The sequence below is a fragment of the Mirounga angustirostris genome, unplaced genomic scaffold (assembly GCF_029215605.1).
Source record: "Mirounga angustirostris isolate CCGP_5_RB_7025 unplaced genomic scaffold, mMirAng1.0.hap1 SCAF_11, whole genome shotgun sequence".
Taxonomy (NCBI): Eukaryota; Metazoa; Chordata; class Mammalia; order Carnivora; family Phocidae; genus Mirounga; species Mirounga angustirostris.
The window spans coordinates 111440919-111461413 of record NW_026991719.1 but is presented as its reverse complement, the minus strand read 5'-3'; the positions used below and the strand labels follow the sequence as shown (position 1 = coordinate 111461413).

General features: G+C 44.1%; 1 protein-coding gene across 2 annotated transcripts in view; it reads right to left on the bottom strand.

Moving 5' to 3' along the window:
- SLC9A6 (solute carrier family 9 member A6) overlaps positions 1-20495 on the bottom strand; it is a 51925-nt gene that overhangs the window by 5796 nt on the left and 25634 nt on the right. The window contains exons 11-16 of one of the 2 annotated variants that reach the window (XM_045883061.3): positions 16764-16875; positions 15708-15861; positions 11519-11608; positions 10303-10333; positions 7977-8056; positions 1764-1869 (exon numbers count right to left, since the gene is read on the bottom strand). In XM_045883061.3, coding sequence (XP_045739017.2) covers positions 1764-1869; positions 7977-8056; positions 10303-10333; positions 11519-11608; positions 15708-15861; positions 16764-16875 — 573 coding nt within the window. The remainder of the gene's footprint in view (positions 1-1763; positions 1870-7976; positions 8057-10302; positions 10334-11518; positions 11609-15707; positions 15862-16763; positions 16876-20495) is intronic. The other variant, XM_045883012.2, reaches the window with a different exon arrangement.

The window sequence follows — 20495 nt, the reverse complement described above, 5'->3', positions numbered from 1 at the left end:
CGATGATCCAGTTAAGATGAGGTCATTAGTGTGGGCCCTGATCCAGTATGACTGGTGCGTGTCCTTACAAAAGGGGAAATTTGGTGACACACACACACACACACACACAGAGTGTCACGTGAAGATGAAGACAGAGGTCTACGTAATGTATCTACAAGCCAAGCAACACCAAAGACTGGCAGCAAAGCACCAGAAGCCGGGGAGAGGCCCGGAGCAGGTTCTCCCTCACAGCCCTCAGAAGGAACCAACCCTGCCCACGCTTTGACCTCAGACTTCGAGCCTCCAGAACTACAAGACAACACATTTCTGTTGAGCCATTCGGTCTGTGGTACTGTTATGGCAGCCCTAGGGGACAAATACAACCATGTTGTATTTTGCTATATTCCACAGGACGCACAGTTGTGGAACTCTCGGCTTTTGGTGACGGTGAGCGGGTCTCTGGAATCCCAGAGCCAAGCCTCACTGACTGAACTGACGAAGCTGGCTGCCCCTCTGCACAGAGCCTCGTGGGCTGACAGGGCACAGAGGAGATGGAGGCTGCTCGAGAGGGGAGCCTGGGCAATGTGGAAGGGAGAGACAAGACAACCTGGCTGCTCCCCCGCCCCCGGGGCACAATCTTCAAAAAGGTGCATGGACTCAACAGGGCGCCCCGCCCTGTGGGTGCGGCCTCTACTAAGACTCCTCTTCCCGTCCGTCCGTCCGTCCTCTGGGGGCTCTGCTCTACCACACCACAGAGGAGGGCACAGGGAACTGCCCAGGGCCTGTCTACATGCGTCGTCGCTGCCTTGTCGCTCTACCCGAGCTGCTGCGGTGGTGGGCTTTGTTAATGTGGGCCCTGTATCTGATGCCACAGACGATTTCTGAAGGCCTGGGTTGGGAGCAAAGGTTTTGCTTTTTGTTTTGTTAAAGATTTTATTTACTTATTTGACAGAGAGAGACCCAGCGAGAGAGGGAACCCAAGCAGGGGGAGCGGGAGAGGGAGAAGCGGGCTTCCCGCGGAGCAGGGAGCCCGATGCGGGGCTCGATCCCAGGACCCTGGGATCATGACCTGAGCCGAAGGCAGACGCTTAACGACTGAGCCACCCCGGTGCCCTAAGGAAGCAAAGGTTTTTAAAAAAGAACTTGAAAAATAAGATGTTCATGTTTTAAAATGAAGGCTGGTTAGCATTTGTCATTTCTTTCTGTGTTGCGACGCTTGCCAAATCACCAATCTCATGTTGGCAGCTAAGGAAAAAAAAATAGGGACCCTAGATACTATCTAGATGTGCTTGTGTAGCCTAGCAATGCGGAACACCGGTACATAAACTCTCCCTGACAGCCAAAAGTTGGCAGGCTTGAAGCAAAAGACCATCTGTTGCACTTTAGGGGTATCAAGAATTGTCTTATTAATCCCCTCAACATGACTGTGACCACTCTAATTCCTAGATGAAAATGTAACACATTCCGTACCGAGCTCGGGCCACATAGTGGAAATAAATCAAAACCAGCGTGGAAATAGAATTATTTACTAAAATCACTGACAGTAAGTGAGGTAATAACACTAGATCTCTCTTCAAATGATGTTTCAAAGACCGTGAAATTGTATCTCTAGATTTCTGTATGTATCTCTATGTATTTTCTGGCTGGGCAAAGTGGGCTTATATTCCCTGTCATGGATTTTACACCTGAAAGGCAAGCGAAGCAAAACCAAACCAGTGACGCATCCACAGAGCAGAGCAATTTAACTTCATGAAGAACTTAGGTTTTGGATAAAAGCAACTTACTTCGTAAGCTTGGGGGCTGGTCAGGCATCTGGCGATGGGCCCGCAGCAGGCAGGGAGCGTTGTAGTGAGCGGAGGTCCGCTGTGTGTCAGCAGGGGCTTCAGATAGCTGTGCCGCAGGTTAAGGAAGAGCCATGCCCCTTTCTTCCCAAATGCAAAAGAACAAGTCGTGTGCTCACCACCACCCTCCCGGTGTACCCGCCACTTCAGAGGGCAGCAGAGGGCTTTCACCTTATGCCAGTGAGACAGCAAAGGGAGATTTTGTTACGATCTCTGTTTCACAGAAATGGAAACTGAGGCTCAGGGAAAGGAATGACCCGCCGAAAAGTCACACAATGAAGCAAGTGAAGGACCCATACATGAACTCAGATTGGTTGGATTCCAAGCCCTGTGCCACGGTCCACGGCGTCACATTGCCTTTCTGCTTTTACTAGAACCAAAGGGAAGACAGAATCACTCTCAGTTTCGTGCTGAAGGAGATGCGGTCGAAAGTAAAGAGTGGGTAAGAGTCAGAAAAAAGATGAAATTTTCCAGCCACAGAATTGAGTAACAAAAATGGTTTTAATCATCTATTGTGAATTCAGCTGGCATCTTGAATGAGTTGAAACTTCGTATCAAAGGAAATTCAATTCTAAAAACGTCAAAAAAATAAAAAAAATATGTATCACGAGTTCCTCTATCATAGACCCTCATTTCAGTGTTCATTTATTCTCTAAAAAATAAAAACAGACATGATAATATATGTAATACTCAGAAGAAAACAAGAGGGAATCATAAGAAAAAGGAGAGACAATGGGAGAAAGACACATATACACATTCCCCACTTTCTAAAGTCACAACCTAAGGTTGTTGTCAGTTAAAAATGAGGAATAGTCCTGGGGCGCCTGGGTGACTCAGTCAGTTAAGTGTCTGACTCTTGGTTTCAGCTCAAGTCGTGATCTCAGGGTTATGGGACTGAGTCCTGTGCTGGGCTTCACGCTCAGCGCAGAGTCTGCTTGAGATTCTCTGCCTTTCCTTCTGCCCCTCCCCCAACTTGCACTCTCTCTCTTTCTCAAATAAATAAAACCTTTTTAAAAAATGAGGACTAGTCCTGTCTCTCAGACAAAACACTCCAGGCCCAGGTGACTTCACTGGTACATTCTTCCCAGCACTTAAGGAAGAAAAAATACTAATCCTCCAGAAAATAGAAAAAGAGAAAAATTGCTCCCATTCATGTCATCAAACCAGCATTATCTTGTTACATCTTGTATATGTATTTTCTGGCTGGGCAAAATGGGCTTATATTCCCTGTCATGGATTTTATACCTGAAACGCAGGCGAAGCAAAACCAAAACCCACAAGCCAATATCACTCATGAAAACAGACACAAAAATCAGACACAAAATATCAGTAAACTAAGTCCAGTGACACACACAAGGGATGGTGTATCACAACCAAATGGGATTCGTTCCAGCCATGCAGGACTGGTTTAACAGTCAATCAATGAAAATAGCACAACGACAGATTAGAGGAGAACAAATACATGATCATCTCAATTGATGCAGAAAGAACATCTGACAATATTCAATGCCTGTTCATGATATAAAAACTCTCAGCAGACTAGAAATAGAAGGGGATATCCTTGACAAAGGCTATCTCAAAACCTACAGCTGGGGTGCCTGGGTGGCTTAGGTCATGATCCCAGGGTCCTGGGATCGAGTCCCGCATTGGGCTCCCAGCTCAGCAGGGAGTCTGCTTCTCCCTCTCCCTCTGTCCTTTCCCACCCTGCTTGTGCTCTTTCTCCCTCAAATAAATAAATGAAATCCTAAAAAAAACTTACAGCTAACATCATACTTAATGGTGAAGTATTGAAAACTTTCCTCCTGAGGTCAGGAACAAGACAAAAATGTCCACTATCATCACTTACATTCAACATTGTACTGGAGAGGTCCAGCCAGTGTAATAAGACATTAAAAAGAAGTAAGGTGGGTGCCTGGGTGGCTCAGTCGGTTAAGCGACTGCCTTCGGCTCAGGTCACGATCCTGGAGTCCCGGGATCGAGTCCCGCATCGGGCTCTCTGCTCAGCGGGGAGCCTGCTTCTCCCTCTGACCCTCCCCGCTCTCATGTGCTCTCTCTCTCATTCTGTCTCAAATAAATAAATAAAATCTTAAAAAAAAAGGTGTTAGAAAAGAAAAAAAGACACAATATTTTTCACCTGATTTTATGAACAGTAAATAAAAAAAATCTATAAACCATTTTATAATAATAAGTGAACTTACTAACAAGATTGCTGGATACAAGGTCGAAATATTTGCAATAGCATCAAATACTTAGGGATAATAAATATAATAAAAGATGTGTAAGACTCGTCACTGAAAACTATAAAACATTAATGAGAGAAATTAAAGGATATACTGTGTTCATAGATTGGAAGACTCAATATTGTTAAGATGTCAGTTCTCTCCAAATTCATCTATTGATTTAATACAAACCCGAGAGAATTGCCAGCAGGTTTTTTTTTGGTGAGTGGGTGAGTGTGAGTGTGAGTGTGTGTGTGTGTGTGTGTGAGTGTGTGTATGGAAAGTGGCAGGCTGTTCCTAAAATTTAGATGAAAACGCAATGAACCTAAAATAGACAGGGCAATACTAAGGAATAACAAACCTATAGAACTTCCCCAACTGGATAGCAAGATTTATTAAAAAGTACAATCATTAATAGAGCGTGGTATTGATGTGGGAAAAAAAAAAAAAAAAAGACAAAGAGAAAAGAAAGTCCAGAAACAGACTTCCACTTACATGGCCACGTGATTTACAACAAAGGCCCCACTGCACTTCAGTGGGTTAAGGATGGCATTTTCAATAAATGGTGCTGGGTTAACTGCCTACTCATATGGGAAAAAAGTAGGTCTTGACCCATACCTCACACCATACACAAAAATTAATTTGTGGTAGGTCAAAAACTTAAATGTGATAGCCAAGACAATCACACTTCTAGAAGGAAACATAGGATCTTGGGATATAAAAGATTTATCAAGACACAAAAGCACCAAAAGAAAAGAGTAATAGGGGTGCCTGGGTGGCTCAGTTGGTTAAGCGACTGCCTTCGGCTCAGGTCGTGATCCTGGAGTCCCGGGATCGAGTCCCGCATCAGGCTCCCTGCTCGGCGGGGAGCCTGCTTCTCCCTCTGACCCTCCCCCCCTCATGCTCTCGCTCTCATTCTCTCTCTCTCAATAACAAATAAATAATCTTTAAAAAAGAAAAAAAAAAGAAAAGAGTAATAAAGTAAACCTCATTAAAATGAAGAATTTCTGTTCCTTACAAGACAGGATTAAGAAAATGAAAAGGTGGGGCGCCTGGGTGGCTCAGTTGGTTAAGCGACTGCCTTCGTCTCAGGTCATGATCCTGGAGTCCCGGGATCGAGTCCCGCATCGGGCTCCCTGCTCGGCCTAAATTTTTCTCCCTCTGACCCTCCCCCCTCTCATGCTCTCTCTCTATCTCATTCTCTCAAATAAATAAATAAAATCTTTAAAAAAAAAAAGAAAATGAAAAGGTGAGCCACAGACTGGGGGAAGATATTCATAGTACATATAACCAACAGAGAACCCAATTCAGGAACATAGAAAGAACTACAAGTCAGTAAGAAAAAGATAAGACAAATCAATTAAATAATGGGCAAAAGAACTAAACAGACATACTTCATAAAAATGAAGTCCAAATAGCCAATAAACATATGAAGGGATGCTCGATCTCACCGGCGATCAGAGGAATGCAAATTGCACATGTGGTATCGCTACGCACCCATGGAAATGGCTAAAATTTAAACGGCTGATTAAATATCAAGTTTTGGTGGAGATGTGGAACAAGTGGGACTCCCTTAAGCTGCTGGTGGGAAATGTAAATTGGTTATGAGCACTCTGGAGAACTGGTTGGCAATATCTATGCAAGCTGAACAATACACTTGCCCTAAATTTTTCTCCTAGGTATATATACCCAGGAGAGAAATGAATGCTGATGGGCACCAAGAGATGCATACGTGGATGTTTAACTTTGTTCGTAACAGCCAAAAGGTGGAAACAACCCAAATGTTTATCAACAGTAGGACGGTTGGAAAAACAAACACACACACAAACCTGTAGTATATTCACACTCTGGAACACCACAGAGCAACGAAAAAGAATGAATTACTGGTACACGTTGCTAAGTGAAAAAAGCAAGACATAAAATAATATGTGATACATGATTCCGTCTTTATGAAGATCAAAACCAGGTAAAACTAATCCATGTTGCTAGAAATCAGAATGGTGGTTGCCCTTTGCAGGGAGGAGGGGCAGGGAAGGCACGGACTATAAGGGAACACAGGGCAGCTTCGGGGATGCTGGAAATGTTCTAAATATCTTTACAAGGGTAGCAAGCACACAGGTATATACATAGGACGCCAGCTTAAGATTTGGGTCTGTTATTTCAGTTATATCTCAATTATAACAATCTGGCTACACAAAGGACCTGAAATCTAGAAGGATGAATGATTAATTCTACTAGGGGCACTAGGTATTAAAATTACTGGGTCTTAGGGCGCCTGGGTGGCACAGTCGGTTAAGTGTCCGACTCTTGGTTTCAGCTCAGGTCATGGTATCAGGGTCGTGGGATTGAGCCCCATGTCAGGCTCTGTGCTGGGCGTGGAGCCTGCTTAAGTGTCTCTCTCTCTCCCTCTCCTCCTGGCCTGCCCTGCCCCAGCTCTCTCTCTCTCTCAAAAAAAAAAAAAAAAAAAAAAATTACTGGGTCTTAGTCTAGTAGTACTGAGTCAAATCTTGAGTTCACTTCTATAAAAATATACAGAAAAATAAGCTATTATTCTGCTCTTTCTCTACATCAGGATTATTTAGTTGTTTTGTACATATATTATGCAGAAAATGTACATTTTATGCAGGAAACATTACACAATTTTTGTTAAATCAGAGGGAAGAAAAAGCCCCAAGAGATATGGGAATGGCTTATACCCAAAATGCTGATAATGGAGCCAGAAGTAATGACATAATCATTAAACAATTTTAAAGAGCCAGGATCTCTCTCACTACTGGGAGTCTTAATACCACAGATACGCTTGCATTCTTGTTTCCATACAGTAATTTAATTTTGAGTACTTGCAAAAAGTGATTGTAAAAATCTAGCAAATGGAATATAGTAAGTAGTAGCTTCTAATGATAAGTGCCAAGTGCATTTTTCTTAAATATACAAGGCTTTCATCAGCAAGTCAAAAGCAAGGGAAACATGTTTTACATGGTTGTCCCAAATTGGCTTTGGTGGAACACAAACCGGGTTTTGATTCATTTACTAATAAGCCTCAGCCTGAAAGAACTGCATGGTCCCTTTTCCCAGTTCAATTTTCAAATAAGAAACTGATTTTATTTATTTATTTGACAGAGAGAGAGCGCACAAGAGAGCACACACAAGCAGGGGCAGAGGGAGAGGGAGAAGCAGGCTTCAGCAGAGCAGGGAGCCCGATGTGGGGCTCGATCCCAGGACCCTGGGACCATGACCTGAGTCGAAGGCCGACGCTTAACTGACTGAGCCACCCAGGTTCCCCCAAGAAACTGATTTTAGTAAATAGTAAGGGATAAAATGTTTTCTGAAAGGCATGACTTAAACAGGTCATACAACATAACACAACCCAAAGTAGAAGAGTTACTATAGGAGAAGACAGAGATTTGGTAATCAAGGAAACACTGGCACCATGAGTGGAGAGGCGAATCTTCCAGTCTCCTGACAGGTCAGGAAAAGCAGGCCTGCCACTGGCTACTGCGGGATCTAACATGACTCCATTTTCACCTCACACTCACGCTTTTCCCTGAGGCAGCATTTCCTCTTTTATCCTAGCAGGTGCACTGACAAGGACCGGCAAATACCTTTTGCAAGATTCACTAAATCAGGTAAAAGACAACGACTGCTCAATAAATAGGCCAAGAGAGGGAAGAAAGTTCTACCATGAGGGCTCCAGAGGCCCATCACACAGCCACCTTCTATACGAACCGCTCCCGGCTGGCGTCCTGGGTTTTCAGGGGAATTCATTTGTGTGGATTGTCTTTAATAACCTTCTCCATCCACCACACTGAAGGGGAAAGGGAAGACCAAAGGTAGGCTTTGTATTCCACTTCAGGAAGGGAAAAATCAAAACAGCCATTCCATTAAATTGTAACTGACCATGTTCACACGACCATTTTTCCCCCTCGGTTAAGGATACTTATGGTCAAAGTTGTACCATATCCGGAAAAGCCAGGCACTCTCTGCTTTGGTGGTTCTTCTCTCATTTTCAGGAATACCCTGCAAACAGATAATAAAGAAATCAATACATACACCAAGATAAAAAACACATTTATTTAGAATCATTTCTTTGTAGACTTGGAAATATAGCCTACTTCATACAAGATACCCTCTATCATGGGTAACATTAAAAATTTAATAGCTTGTATTTTGCAGCTCTGGAATACGAAATTGAAATGTTTTTCTGAACACCTCTATTACTCAGGCTGCCTGCTGATTTATGGGTCTACTGTCATTGAAAACAAATCAATGTGGGATAATTCGCCCTTAAATCTGCAAGACTTACACCCACAATGTGAACTGCATCTTAAGTAGAAAACATCACATCGACATCCCTATCTTTGGGAGTTGCTATGGGTCCCAAAAGTAACTGGCTTTTGCAAAGATGTTACTACATTCTTAGACCACTAGCAAAACGAAAGCAAGTAGAAAAATTCCATGGTAAGCCTGAGAGGCTAGAAGGGAAAACTAACATAGCAAGCAGGTCCCTTCTAAAATAGCTTCCAAAACCAAACTGGGTCCTTATTTGTAATGTGGTACAGTCAGCAGTGGGGCAGTTCGGTGATCTGGTTCATCTCAGCTCTGACATGAACTAGTTGGACAAGTCCCTTCCCCTCTCTGAGCCTGGATTTCTTCGTGTACACAGGGCGAGGGGTAAAGAATCTCAAAGGCCCTTTCTAGCGTGGATGTTCCACAGTCCCAGGCTTTCTGTAGGAGTTTAGATTCTGGGTTTTGGTTCTTTCCTGTCCTTCCTGATCTTCAAAATAAATAAATAAATCTTCCTCTCAACATGTATCAAAACATACACAAAATAAGAATGCTTGAGAACACTGTACTGGCTTATGAGAGCTGAAAAACACCTGTACTTCCTTTCACACTGGTACACAAAGGTTTGTACGTCTCTGCGTTTTGAAGAGCAATGGGTCTATAAATCTCACGATCCCGTCACCACATAAACACCTATACTTACTATCATGTTCCTCTCTGCTTCCCAGTGGACGCTCGAAATACCGACTACATGATGTAACAAAGCAAGACACCCATACGGTTTCGAGGGCAAGGGAAAAATGGCATTTTTTTCCTGTATCTCACTGCTGGTACTCACCTACCTGGCTTTCCTTCTCCATTCCCATTTCTCCTCTGTGGTGACAGAGGTGACATAGCAGGTGGAGACTTATGTGGCTCATGACCAAGCATTTGTCTGGTGAATCGTATGATACTCGATTCTTATTTGGACACGGGTGGAGCCTTGAGGAACTACTTAGAAACTTAGAAACTACCCCAGCAGCTCGGCATCCTGGGGATTTATCCAGCCTGGTTTGCACAAGTATTTCAAGCCCATGAAACTATACTAGTCCAGTTCTGACCACAAAAGAGGCGAGTACTGACTATATTACATACACACTCATCACTCAACGGCTAACGAAATCAGCATTTAGGAAATGAATCTGAGAAATTTTTTTTTTTTTTTTGAACCACACCCTGAAGACAAATAGACTGTGGCTTGTTTCAGACAAGAAAAAGAATGCGTTTTGGAAGAGAGGCTTTCCATCTTTAAAGACATAATTTCTGTGATTTCTCATCTAATGTCTAGGACGGAGTCATGTATTCAGTGGTACTCAGAAACCATTAAAAAGCAGATGGAAAAACACCAGAAAAGGGTGGCCAGTTTAGAGAAGGCACCTACCAGGCTCAGGTTCAGAGGAACCAATGAGAAAAGGACACCTGGAATTAAGCAAGGAGACGCGGGCAAGGTAGAGGCATGGGACAAGAAAGTACATTCTCCTGAACAGCCAGGGAAGACTGGTTGAGGACTGCAAAGCTTCTAGGCGGTTCTCAAGGGCAGCTGCTGGTCATCCAATTTGAAAGTTACACAGGAAGAGCAGCTGGAGTGGGGCTGACATCAGAGACAAGCCTTCATGCGCAAACCAGAGTGGAAAAAGGCTCCGTGTGCCAGAGCCGTCACTTGAAAACCCAGGAGCGCTTACAGGACTGTTCCCCTCCCTGGCCAAAGCCCGGCTTGGCCCACAGATAGGAGAGCTGTCACCCCTGATAACCACATGTTGTCTAAAATTTGGTTTTGTCTCTATCAAGCAGTGAGAAAAGCCAGGAACGGTGTCAGTTAAAAGCTGGTACAAACAGGACAGGATCTAAATAATAGCGGCATGAAGTCTACGGTAGGCCATTTTCTTTCCGAACGGCTGCACGTTCAACAGGAATGCTAGACAACACAAACGCATATTTACCAAGTGTTCTTGGTCCGAATCAACACCAACCCTAAAGGAGAAACACAAAAGGCAAATGAGATCTTGAGGCCAAAACGAGGTCTATTCCCATATGTGCCTTGTCAGGCTGCTACTTTCCCCGACACGCAAGCTATGGAATGGTGAATATTTTTCTTGCTTCTCTCTGGTTGTTGATGTCGATTTTTGGCTCCTGCCACTTTCCTTAGCAACAGCTTGGATCCTGAGGCAGGCAGGGTCTACTAAGGATTCTCTTCCTGCAATCCCACTTACCAGTTTCAGAAAAATAACATTCTCTTCCCTGAATGGCAGGGCACTAGAAGCAGAGCGGGGGGGGGGGGGGGGAGGGAAGGAGGAGAGCTGCCCTAGTTGTGGAATAGGAACACCGGGTAGTGTCGAACACAAGGCCGGCACGGCGCAGTTCCAGGAGGGAGCTGCGTGTCTGCAGGCCTCTCGGCTCTCATGGCAACGTTCTGTTATGACGACTGAAGAGAGGGCCCAGTTACTGTGGTTTTCACAGGATAATGGACAGATACTAGCCTGGCTTCTTCATAATCATCTTTTATCTGCTTAAAATTCCTGCTTTCCGTAGCCCAGGGAACAGCTTCATTAGGAAGCTCTCTTTGCCTCCTCTCTCTCAACACCGGCACCCTCCAACTCTGTCCGTTCTTTCCCTACACAGTTTCTCCCATCTTCTCTCCTTTCCATTCCAACAGCTCAAGCTCAGGCCTCACTGTGACTCAGGAGGTCTGTCGCAATTGGCTGTAAGGTTGTCCGGCTGCCAGGCTGTCCCCTAGAGTTCGCTGTCTAAAGCACAGAACTCACAGGGTCGTTCCCTCGGCAGAAGACTCTGAGAGTGGCTTATAACCCAGAGGGTCAAGTCTAAAGCCCTTTGGGCAGCACTGAAGACTCTCTACAGACTAGTGGCCCCTGCCACTCCAACCTACCTTTCCACCCGCATTTCCCCTCGTTCTCTTCTATACACCCTATATTAGCCATCCCCGCCTACTCCTCTCACCAGACCCGTCCTCTCCCGAGCCTCCATGCCTTTGCGCTCTATCTGAAATGCACTGTCCCTCATGTTTTTCCTACTCTTTCGGCAAGTTCCAAAGGAACCATTCTATGACCCCTGCAGGTGGAACCATTCTTTCCTCTGTCCTACGGCACTTTCTAGATTACTCTATTATAATACTTAGCACAGGAGAGTATAATTATTTACCTGTCAGTCTCCCCAAATAGACTGTGAGCTCCTTGAGGGTAAAGGCCATGTCTCAATTCATCTCTGTAGCCCCAGAGTCTAGCACAGTACCTGATACACAATAGGTGCTCAAATGTTTATCGATTAAGGTCACTACTACAGACAACACAGAAAAAATAGCAGCGTGAGAAGCTGTAGCAGTAGCATCCCAGAATATGAATACACGAAAGGGAGGAAAATGATGCAAGACCTCATCTGGAAGGCGAGCGAATCCTGGTCAAGTACTTGAAAACAGATGGCCATGACCAGATCCATAATTCAAAGAAAGGCTCGCCTCATCTTTGTTAAATGGCCAGAAGCTGTTTAATACCTTCTTAGCCATATTAAACTCTAGACACATTTGTGCATCTAAAGTGACATCTAGTGGTCTTGGGGATAGCACATTTGTACTACTCGGATGGAACGTTATTGGAAGCCAGTTCAGTGTAATCAACATTTACAGAGCATTTATTATCTGCCAGACACTGTGCTAGGCACAGGGCATAGACATGACTGAGACACAGCGCCCGTCCTCAAGGAGCTCACAGACTAGTGGGGGGCACAGACACAACTAGAGCGCAATCCCCAAGGGCTTTGCAACTGGGGAGGGCTGGGCTTCCGTCTGGCCAAAGCTCCTTTCTAGCTGGGTGACATTAGGCTATGCAGCCCGATGAACCCGAATTTTACACCTGGGAAATGGGCACCATCTCCACCACACTGAGTTGATGCAAGGATTAAATGAGAAAATGTACCTAAAGATTTTTCAAGTGCCTGATGCCTCATCGCACTCTCACTACCCAGTAGCTCTTCTGACGCTGCTATCCCTCCGAGGCGGGCCGAGAGGGGCGCTGTAACAGGCATGCCCACGTTCAGCCAAGGGAAGAGGGGGTCCCACAGAACAGGGCAAAGGGAGGAGGCCTCTGAGCTGTGCTAGTTCCTGGGGGGTGAAGGAGAAGCCCCGGCAGACGAAACAGCATGAGCAAAGGCTCGGAGACCGTGAAGTGCCAAGTCTATGCGGGAAATGACAGGGAGCCAAGTGTCACTGTCACAAACTACGTGAAAGGACGCAGGAAGAGCTCGCTGGCTGGCTCTCGCTCACTGAGGATCCTTTGTCTGCACAACAGCTGCAGCCATCCTGTCACACGGTCAAACAGATCGTGTCGGCCCCTTGCTTTAAAATCCTACAAGATTTTAAAATCCAAACTCCTCACCACGTCCTACAAGGCCAGAGAGCAGGGCTCCCCAAACTGGATGGCAGGGCCCCATCCCGTACGCCTCCTGTTTTGCTGGAACACAGCCAGACCAACTGATTTACGCACTGTCTATGGCTGCTTTCACGCTAGAGTTGAGTAGCTGAGACAGAGACCATATGGCCGGCAAAGCCTAGAATATTTACTATCTGGCCCTTTACAGGACACATTTGCCAGCCCCTACCCCTGTAGGATCTTGCCCACCTCAGCTCCTACCTACCCTTCAATCACTAATATTCCAGCTATGTGGGCTTTATTTCTGTTCATTAAACAGGCAAAGTTTGCTCTTGCCTCAGGGCCTTTGCACTTCTTTTCCCTACTGCTGGGCCACTCTTCTTCCTGCTCACTGTTTAACTCACAATCTCTTGTCATTCAGGTAGACTGAGCTCCAAAGGAACCTCAGAGAGACCTCACCTGACCTCTGCGTATAAAATTCACTCTATGCCCAGTCACATCACATACTGGGTTTGTCATCACAGCACTTAATATCATCTAAATTGTTTCCTTCATCTATTTGTTTACTAGCTTATTGTCTGTGTTCTCCCACTGAAGTGTAGACTTCATGAGACCAGGGACCTTTTCTATCTTACTGCTAGCACTGTATCCCTCCACAGCAGGGTCTTTTAACCTTTGCATTACTGATATTTTGGTCCAGACAATTCTTTGTTGTGGGAGTGCTGCTCTATGCCCCACAGGATGTTTAGAGGCGTCCTTGGCCTCTGCCAACTAGATGCCAGGAGTAGCCTCCTCTCTTACTGACAATCAAAAATGTCTCCAGACGTTGCCAAATTGCACCCCTCCATTGAGAACCACTAAGTTAGAGCCTAAAACAGTGCCTGGCACATGGTTGGCGATCAATTGGTATTAATCAAATGAACGAATAAAAGGCACACTGGAAATGCTGTGCTAAGAGCTCTACAGACATTAGCTCACTGAATCCTTACAGCAACCCTCAAGGAGGCAGGTATTATCACACACGTTACAAATGAGGAACCTGAGGCGTAAAAAGAGTTAAGAACTTGCTGAAGCCCACAGAATTGGAGAATGAAGGAGCAAGAACTCAAAGTCAAATCTCAGTCTGCCTGAGTCTTAAACTTTAAGGACTTCTCAGCATCTTCAAAACTGTACTAGACAAATCCGGGGGGAGGGAAAGGAAACTTAAAATCCATCCTCTGCTCACAAAGAGGCCAAAACCCCCCCCCAAACAACCACAATAAGAACTAACCTCAGATTGTAAGGCAATGCATATAATTAAGTGCCAAATTATGCTCCAGGACAGGCAAGATGGGGCCAAAGGGCTTGCAAATCTGGTGAGGTGGATTCAACTCTAGGTGGGGGTTTTTTTTTGGGGGGGGGAGGCATGGGTATTTTGTGTGGAGGGTCATCAGGAAAGAGAACTGAGTCCATGGAAAAGCTGAGACTCTACTGAAGAGCATTATTTTTCATAAATTATCTTACATTTAATTTTGTTCTTCTCAGTAGAATAAGGAAGAATCGTCCTTTACAAGCTCTTAAGGCAAGAAAGGAGTTTAATCCTTCCCAAAGTGAACACCCTCATTTCTTGATGTAGCATGGTCTACAAGAAATGAGGTGAGACTGGAGGCTCCTCTGTGTGAGACTTAATTCTCTGTATGACCTTGAACAACTTAGAAACTTCTGAAGCCACTATTTCCTCACTTGTAAAATGGAGCTATTGAGATTAGATAAATACGTGAAATGTACTTAGCACAATGCCCAGCACATAGTAGGTGCTCAACAAATGCCAGGTCCTCCCTGAAGTCATGATCAGGATTAGAAGAACATTATTGTCAATTATACACAATAATAGCACAGAAATGGTAAGAAAGGAGTTTGAAAAGTAAAAAGAAATCAAGACAATAATAACAACATTCAAAGTGTGATTTAGGGCCGGCTGGTCTCTAGAATGTTTAAGAGAAAGGCATAATAGAATGGAAAAAATGGAGAACAGATTCTATAAAATGTGAAATGCTGTTTTCTCTAATGAACCCTACACATTCTAGAGGCTCAGCAGAAGGTCTATGAAGTTTCAGCCAAACACAGAACGAAAATCTACAAAAGCTTTAGCGACACAGGCTGCTGTATCCATGGAAACAATGCAGCACTCCTGAGGACAGGGAGCTTTCCAATTGAATACATTAACTAGTATGCATTTAACACTAAGACCCTGCAATCTTGGCCTCGGACTGTCAGGTTACAGACAGTGCTGATTATAAAGTTGAGAAAGAAAGATAACGTCTAGTACTGATTAGGGTTGAGATAAACTGGACTGTTTCATATGCTGCAGATGAGAAGAAACATTTTTGGTCTGATTGGGTGATACAGATCAAAAGCCTTAAATATATGCATATCCTCTGACCAAGCAATGCCACTCCTAGGAATGGATCCTAAGGAAATAATCAAACAAGTGCACAGTGGTGTGTGCGTTTATGAATGTTCACACTGTTAATGGTAACACTTAGTAGCAAAATCCTCAAATGGTAATGGTAACAGAAAAATCCTAGAAACGGTGCAAAAGTCCAAAGAGGGATTTGGTTAAGTAAATTATGGTGTATGCAGCCATGAAGTTCTGACGTAAATATATTTCCTAACATAAATGTCCATGCGATAGTACATTTACAAATTGCTTTACAAGAATACCTGCAGTGCTGCCCCTTTTTGTTAAAAATACATATGACGCACAGCAAGAGATCTGGAAGGAAATCCCTCAAAGTATAAATGATGGTTTTTAACTTTCCTTTGCACATTTCCCATTTTCTCTGTACTACAGGTTACATAATTTTTAAAAGGAAAAAATAAAACATTATACATTGGTCAAAGCTTAAACTTTTCTCATAATTGGAAAAAAAAACAACCCTAAATTAGAACTTAGTATTGAAATGAGGTTCCCAGGCACTACCTACCTTATATGCAAGCATGAGAGCATGGCAGTGGTGCCACCACCAAATACCCACACGGTAAAAAACACAATCAGAAGGGTGGTGCTGAACATCATTTGCCGGGCGTAAGTGGCAGTATCTCGGATGGCCAAGGCGAATGCCATTGCGCCACGGAGGCCTGCGAGGGAATGAAAGAGGCATTTCTTCAGCAACTCCTCACCAATGCCAGCTTCAGAAATTCAGAGAAATAAGGCACATTCTAAGAACTTAGAAGCATGTGAACAAACACATACTATGCATTAACGTACAAAAGTATATACAGATACAGAGAATTCGTAGAGGATCCTGACATGCGCTGACCTTTTAACAATATTTTAAATTTTATTTTTAAACTTACACCCAGTAACATCCACTCTTTTTGGGCGTACAGTCCCACGAGTTGTGACAATGCATAGAGGCGTAGGCCCACTAGCACAACCAAAACATAGAACAGTGTCACCACCCCCGCCAACCCCCTCACCAAATTCCTTGGTACTACATCTTTCTAGCCCCACCTCTCTGTCACTCTGCCAAACCCCTGAGCTGTTCTCCGTCACTGTGCTTTTGTCTTGAGAATGTAACCCTCTGAGACTGGCTTCTTTCACTTAGTGCAATGCCTCTGAGGTGCATCCATGTTGTTGAGTGTATCCCCAGTTGTGCATTTCAGTGCTAAGGAGCACCCACGGCCTCATGGACATCCCACAGTTTGCCTATTTGTTCACCCACTGGGCTGTTTCCAGGTTTCGGCAATTATAACTACAACTGCCATAAACAGTCGCATACAGGTTTCTGGGTGAAAACATATACATCTTTGCCTTCTTTACTACATGTGACAGATTTCTGAACCAGGAATTTGAAACCAGAAAATTTTCACAGAAGGGAATGGGACACTATAAAAAGAATTTTCTATTGGAGGTTGCAACTTCAATGTTTAAGGGACTCTTATATTACTAGCACATCATTTCTGTTTAAAATCAAGCTAGCATATGTGTTGTGAGTGGTTTCGTGGAGTGGGCCAAGAGAGGGAAAGTTACAACTTACCAGCAAACATCATCATGTGCTGAAAATTTGATCCAATCTTACTTCTTCTACCCAAATTAAGTAAGAGGGACAAGGGGTAAATATTAGCAGCTCTTCCCAAGAAAATAGCAATCTAAAATTAATAGGTTAAGGTTAATTTCATTTTACTATTAATATTATCTAGACTACACACTCAAGACGGGGAAAGACTATCTTCAGAAGCTTCAGTAACTTTGGAAGTGGACAGAGTCTGTAAGACTAAAGGCACAAGGAACTGCACATAAGTATCATGGGCTTGTTGGTCAAGTTGTTTCCCATGGGAGTACTGGTTAACGATTCTGATGCTCCTGTATGCTGGAATGGAACAATTAAGGGAGTGGGATGGTGGACAGTGGGAGGCACGTTTCTCACTACTGGAATGGGAGTTCACAGGTCATCAAGAAGAGGAGGCCAGAATGATGCATGTGGTAATGGATTAGCGGTAGAGACATCAGTATGAACTTATGCTTAGCTTAATAGAGATACGGATGATTACACATATATGTATATGTACATATAGGAGCTAGTATATACATACATACTTCCTCCCTGTGTCAGCTGAGAGTGCCTAGAAACCAGGACAACCCAATAACGCTGATCACACTTACAGCCCAGATCTTGGTTTCTAATACCGTTCCCCCATAAAAAGAACCTGGGATCCTTGGACAAATGGCTGATCTGAGGCTGGAGCAGAAAATACACAAGATGAGCGTGAAGCATCTTCCATAGAGAGTAAGGAAGTGCTTAAAAAAAATTCAAAACACACAATGATGGGAGTGTGCTAAAGGGACAAAGTACCCACTGAAAGAGCTCCTGATGGCCAAAGCTGGAACAGTTTGGGCAACAAGATTTTATTTTATTTTATTTTATTTATTTTTTAGATTTTATTTATTTATGTGACAGAGAGAGACACAGTGAGAGAGGGAACACAAGCATGGGGAATGGGAGAGGGAGAAGCAGGCTTCCCGTGGAGCTGGGAGCCGGATGCGGGGCTCGATCCCAGGACCCTGGGATCACGACCTGAGCCGAAGGCAGACGCCTAACGACTGAGCCACCCAGGTGCCCCTGGGCAACAAGATTTTTAAAAAGTAGTAATGTGTTATAACCCAAAGTATAAAATAAATATCAATGAGTCCATACTGATATAAATGACAATAAAAATGGAGAACAGATTAATCCCCCATGCAAAGAATTCCAAATAATTTTGTAGATACTCTGTCCTTGAGAAGGTGGAACCTAACTCCCTGCTGCGTATGGTGACTCCCTTCCAAGTGGTACAATATAGAAAGGGAAAAAAAAAATCACTGACTTTACAGTGGAGCAACCTGACAAACACTATCTCAGTCAAGTGATTAAGGCTAATATCAACATTATCCACATGTTAGTAAGTATGTACCCTTGACATAATATGATGAGAATGGCACCTTACTTCTGTGTCTTATTTGGGAATAATGCACAAGCCCAAGTCTAACCATGGGGAACACATCAGGAATTCTAGTTGTGATACATTCTGCAAAGTACCTGACCAGGAGCCCCTCAAAACTATCAAGGGTCATCAAAAAGAAGTCTATGAAATTGTCACAGTCAACTGGAACTTAAAGAGGCATGACAACTAAATAAAATGTGGCATCCTGGATGGGATTTTAGGCTAGAAAAAGGCCTTTAGGGAAAAACTCTGAGAATCTGCATGAAGTATGAGCTTCAGGTAATGATAATGTGTCAATACTGATTCATTACTTGTGGCAAGTGTACCATGCTCATGTGAGATGTTAACAACAGGGGAACCTGGGTGTGGGGTACAGGAGAACTTTCTGTATTATTTTCATAATTTTTTTGTAAATCTAAAACTACTCTAGAATACAAAAGTTATTAAAAATAGTGCTTCCCTAAAAAAATGAGAAAATAACAACAAAACACGTGGGCCAATGTGGCAGTGACTGCTAGTTATATCCCCAATATCTATCCTTCCCTTCCTCTCTAGTGGTAGACCCTCCCTCATTCTCACCTCCAATTTTCAACTGCATGCACAGTCACCTAGATAAAAAACAGAATTTCCAGCTTCTCTTGCATGTGTAACCCAATGGATGTTAACATCACTTCATGTGTGCCTATTCTGGGTCATGTCCTTAAAGGGAAGTGGCAGACACAGGGGTGAGCCTTGCTGGCCCCTAAGAATAAGGGCAAACTCCTGAGGGATGGGTGCAAGAAAGCTGCTTGGGTCCCTGATGATTGTGGAGCAGAGCTGCCACAATAGTTCAGACTTCGACATGAGAAAGAAAGAAACTTCTGCCTTGGTTAAACCTTGGTTAATCTGGGTCATTGTCACATAACGTCAAGCCTATATCCTAACTAATATAGCCAGCAAGAGGACAACTCTCTCCTGGTAAGTCAGTTTTCATGGTAGGCTTTTGCATTGAGGAACCTGAATTCCTCACAGACCCAGAAATGTATAGAGAATATTTGGCCTCCTTTCTGGATAAGTATAGCAGATCAAGCCAGTTGACTGCTCAAGTTTCTCAAAGACCAGCAGGATATGAAGGGACTGATCTCATGGGAGTCTTCCAGCTAGAGTTCTTCTCTTATTAAAAGGGTTTTCTCTTTTTTGCCTGAAGTTCATTCCCAGAAGACTAAAACACAGCAGAATGGCATTTCAGTAATACCCTATTTTCTAACAGAGATTCTATTTAGAGTTTTAATTTTAAAAATATTCCTGGTAATCTCTTTGGCAGAAACTTCATTCTGAAGTAGTTTTTAAAAATATTTCTTTTTGAAAGCACTAACTCAGACCCCCCCCCCCCCCCCTCTAACCACACTCTCTGCTTCCGTGTCTCAACGTTTATCTATCTCCCTTGGATGGCTCCCCCACCTTCCCCTCCCTGGGACCTCCCATCCAAAGAGCCCTCAACTCTTTCCTCAAACAACCAGTCTGCTCCCTTTTTCACTTCCTTTCTCAGCCACATCTTAGTAACACTCTTCCTGGTACCCTATACTCATTTGCCCCTCTCTGGGTTTTCACTGCACTCACTTGACTAAACCCCAAACCTTGAAGGACCCATCTCTCTCTCTTCTCCATGCTTCCAGCCAAGTACTCCTGGACAAAATAGTACAACAGGGCAGACCGATTCTACTGTTTGTACCTATTTCTCAAACTCACACACATCCTTAATACTGCTCAGCAATCCGACTGCATTTCTTTGGTCAACTCACTCACTCGCTCGCCCACACTCTCTACGTCTGTTTCCCAACCTTCTCCTCAAAACTCCTATCGCCTGTGGAAGCCAGTCCCCAAGATGGTCCCCAACGATCCCTGCCTCCTAGTATTCACACCTTCATGTAGTCCCTGCTCACACTGTACCAGGGGCCAACAGTGTGACCAGTACAATGTGGTGGAAGGGATGATGGTCACTTCCAAGATTAGGTCATAAAAGGTACTTCAGCTTCCATCTTAGTGCTCTGCTCTCTCAGCCCACTCCCTCTGGGGGAAGTTGTGCTGTGAGCTGCCCACGGAGAGGTCCCCTGAAGAAAGGCCTCTGGCTAGCAGCCATGTGAGTGAGCGAGCTTGGGGAGGATCCTCCAAGCCTTGGTCAAGTCCTGAAAGAGCATAGCCCCAGTCCAGAGCCTGACGGCAACCTCAGGAGAGGTGCCAGAAGCCAGCTAAGCTGTCCCTGGATTCCTGATCCTCAGAGACTGTGTGAAGTGATTGTGTTTGTTTTT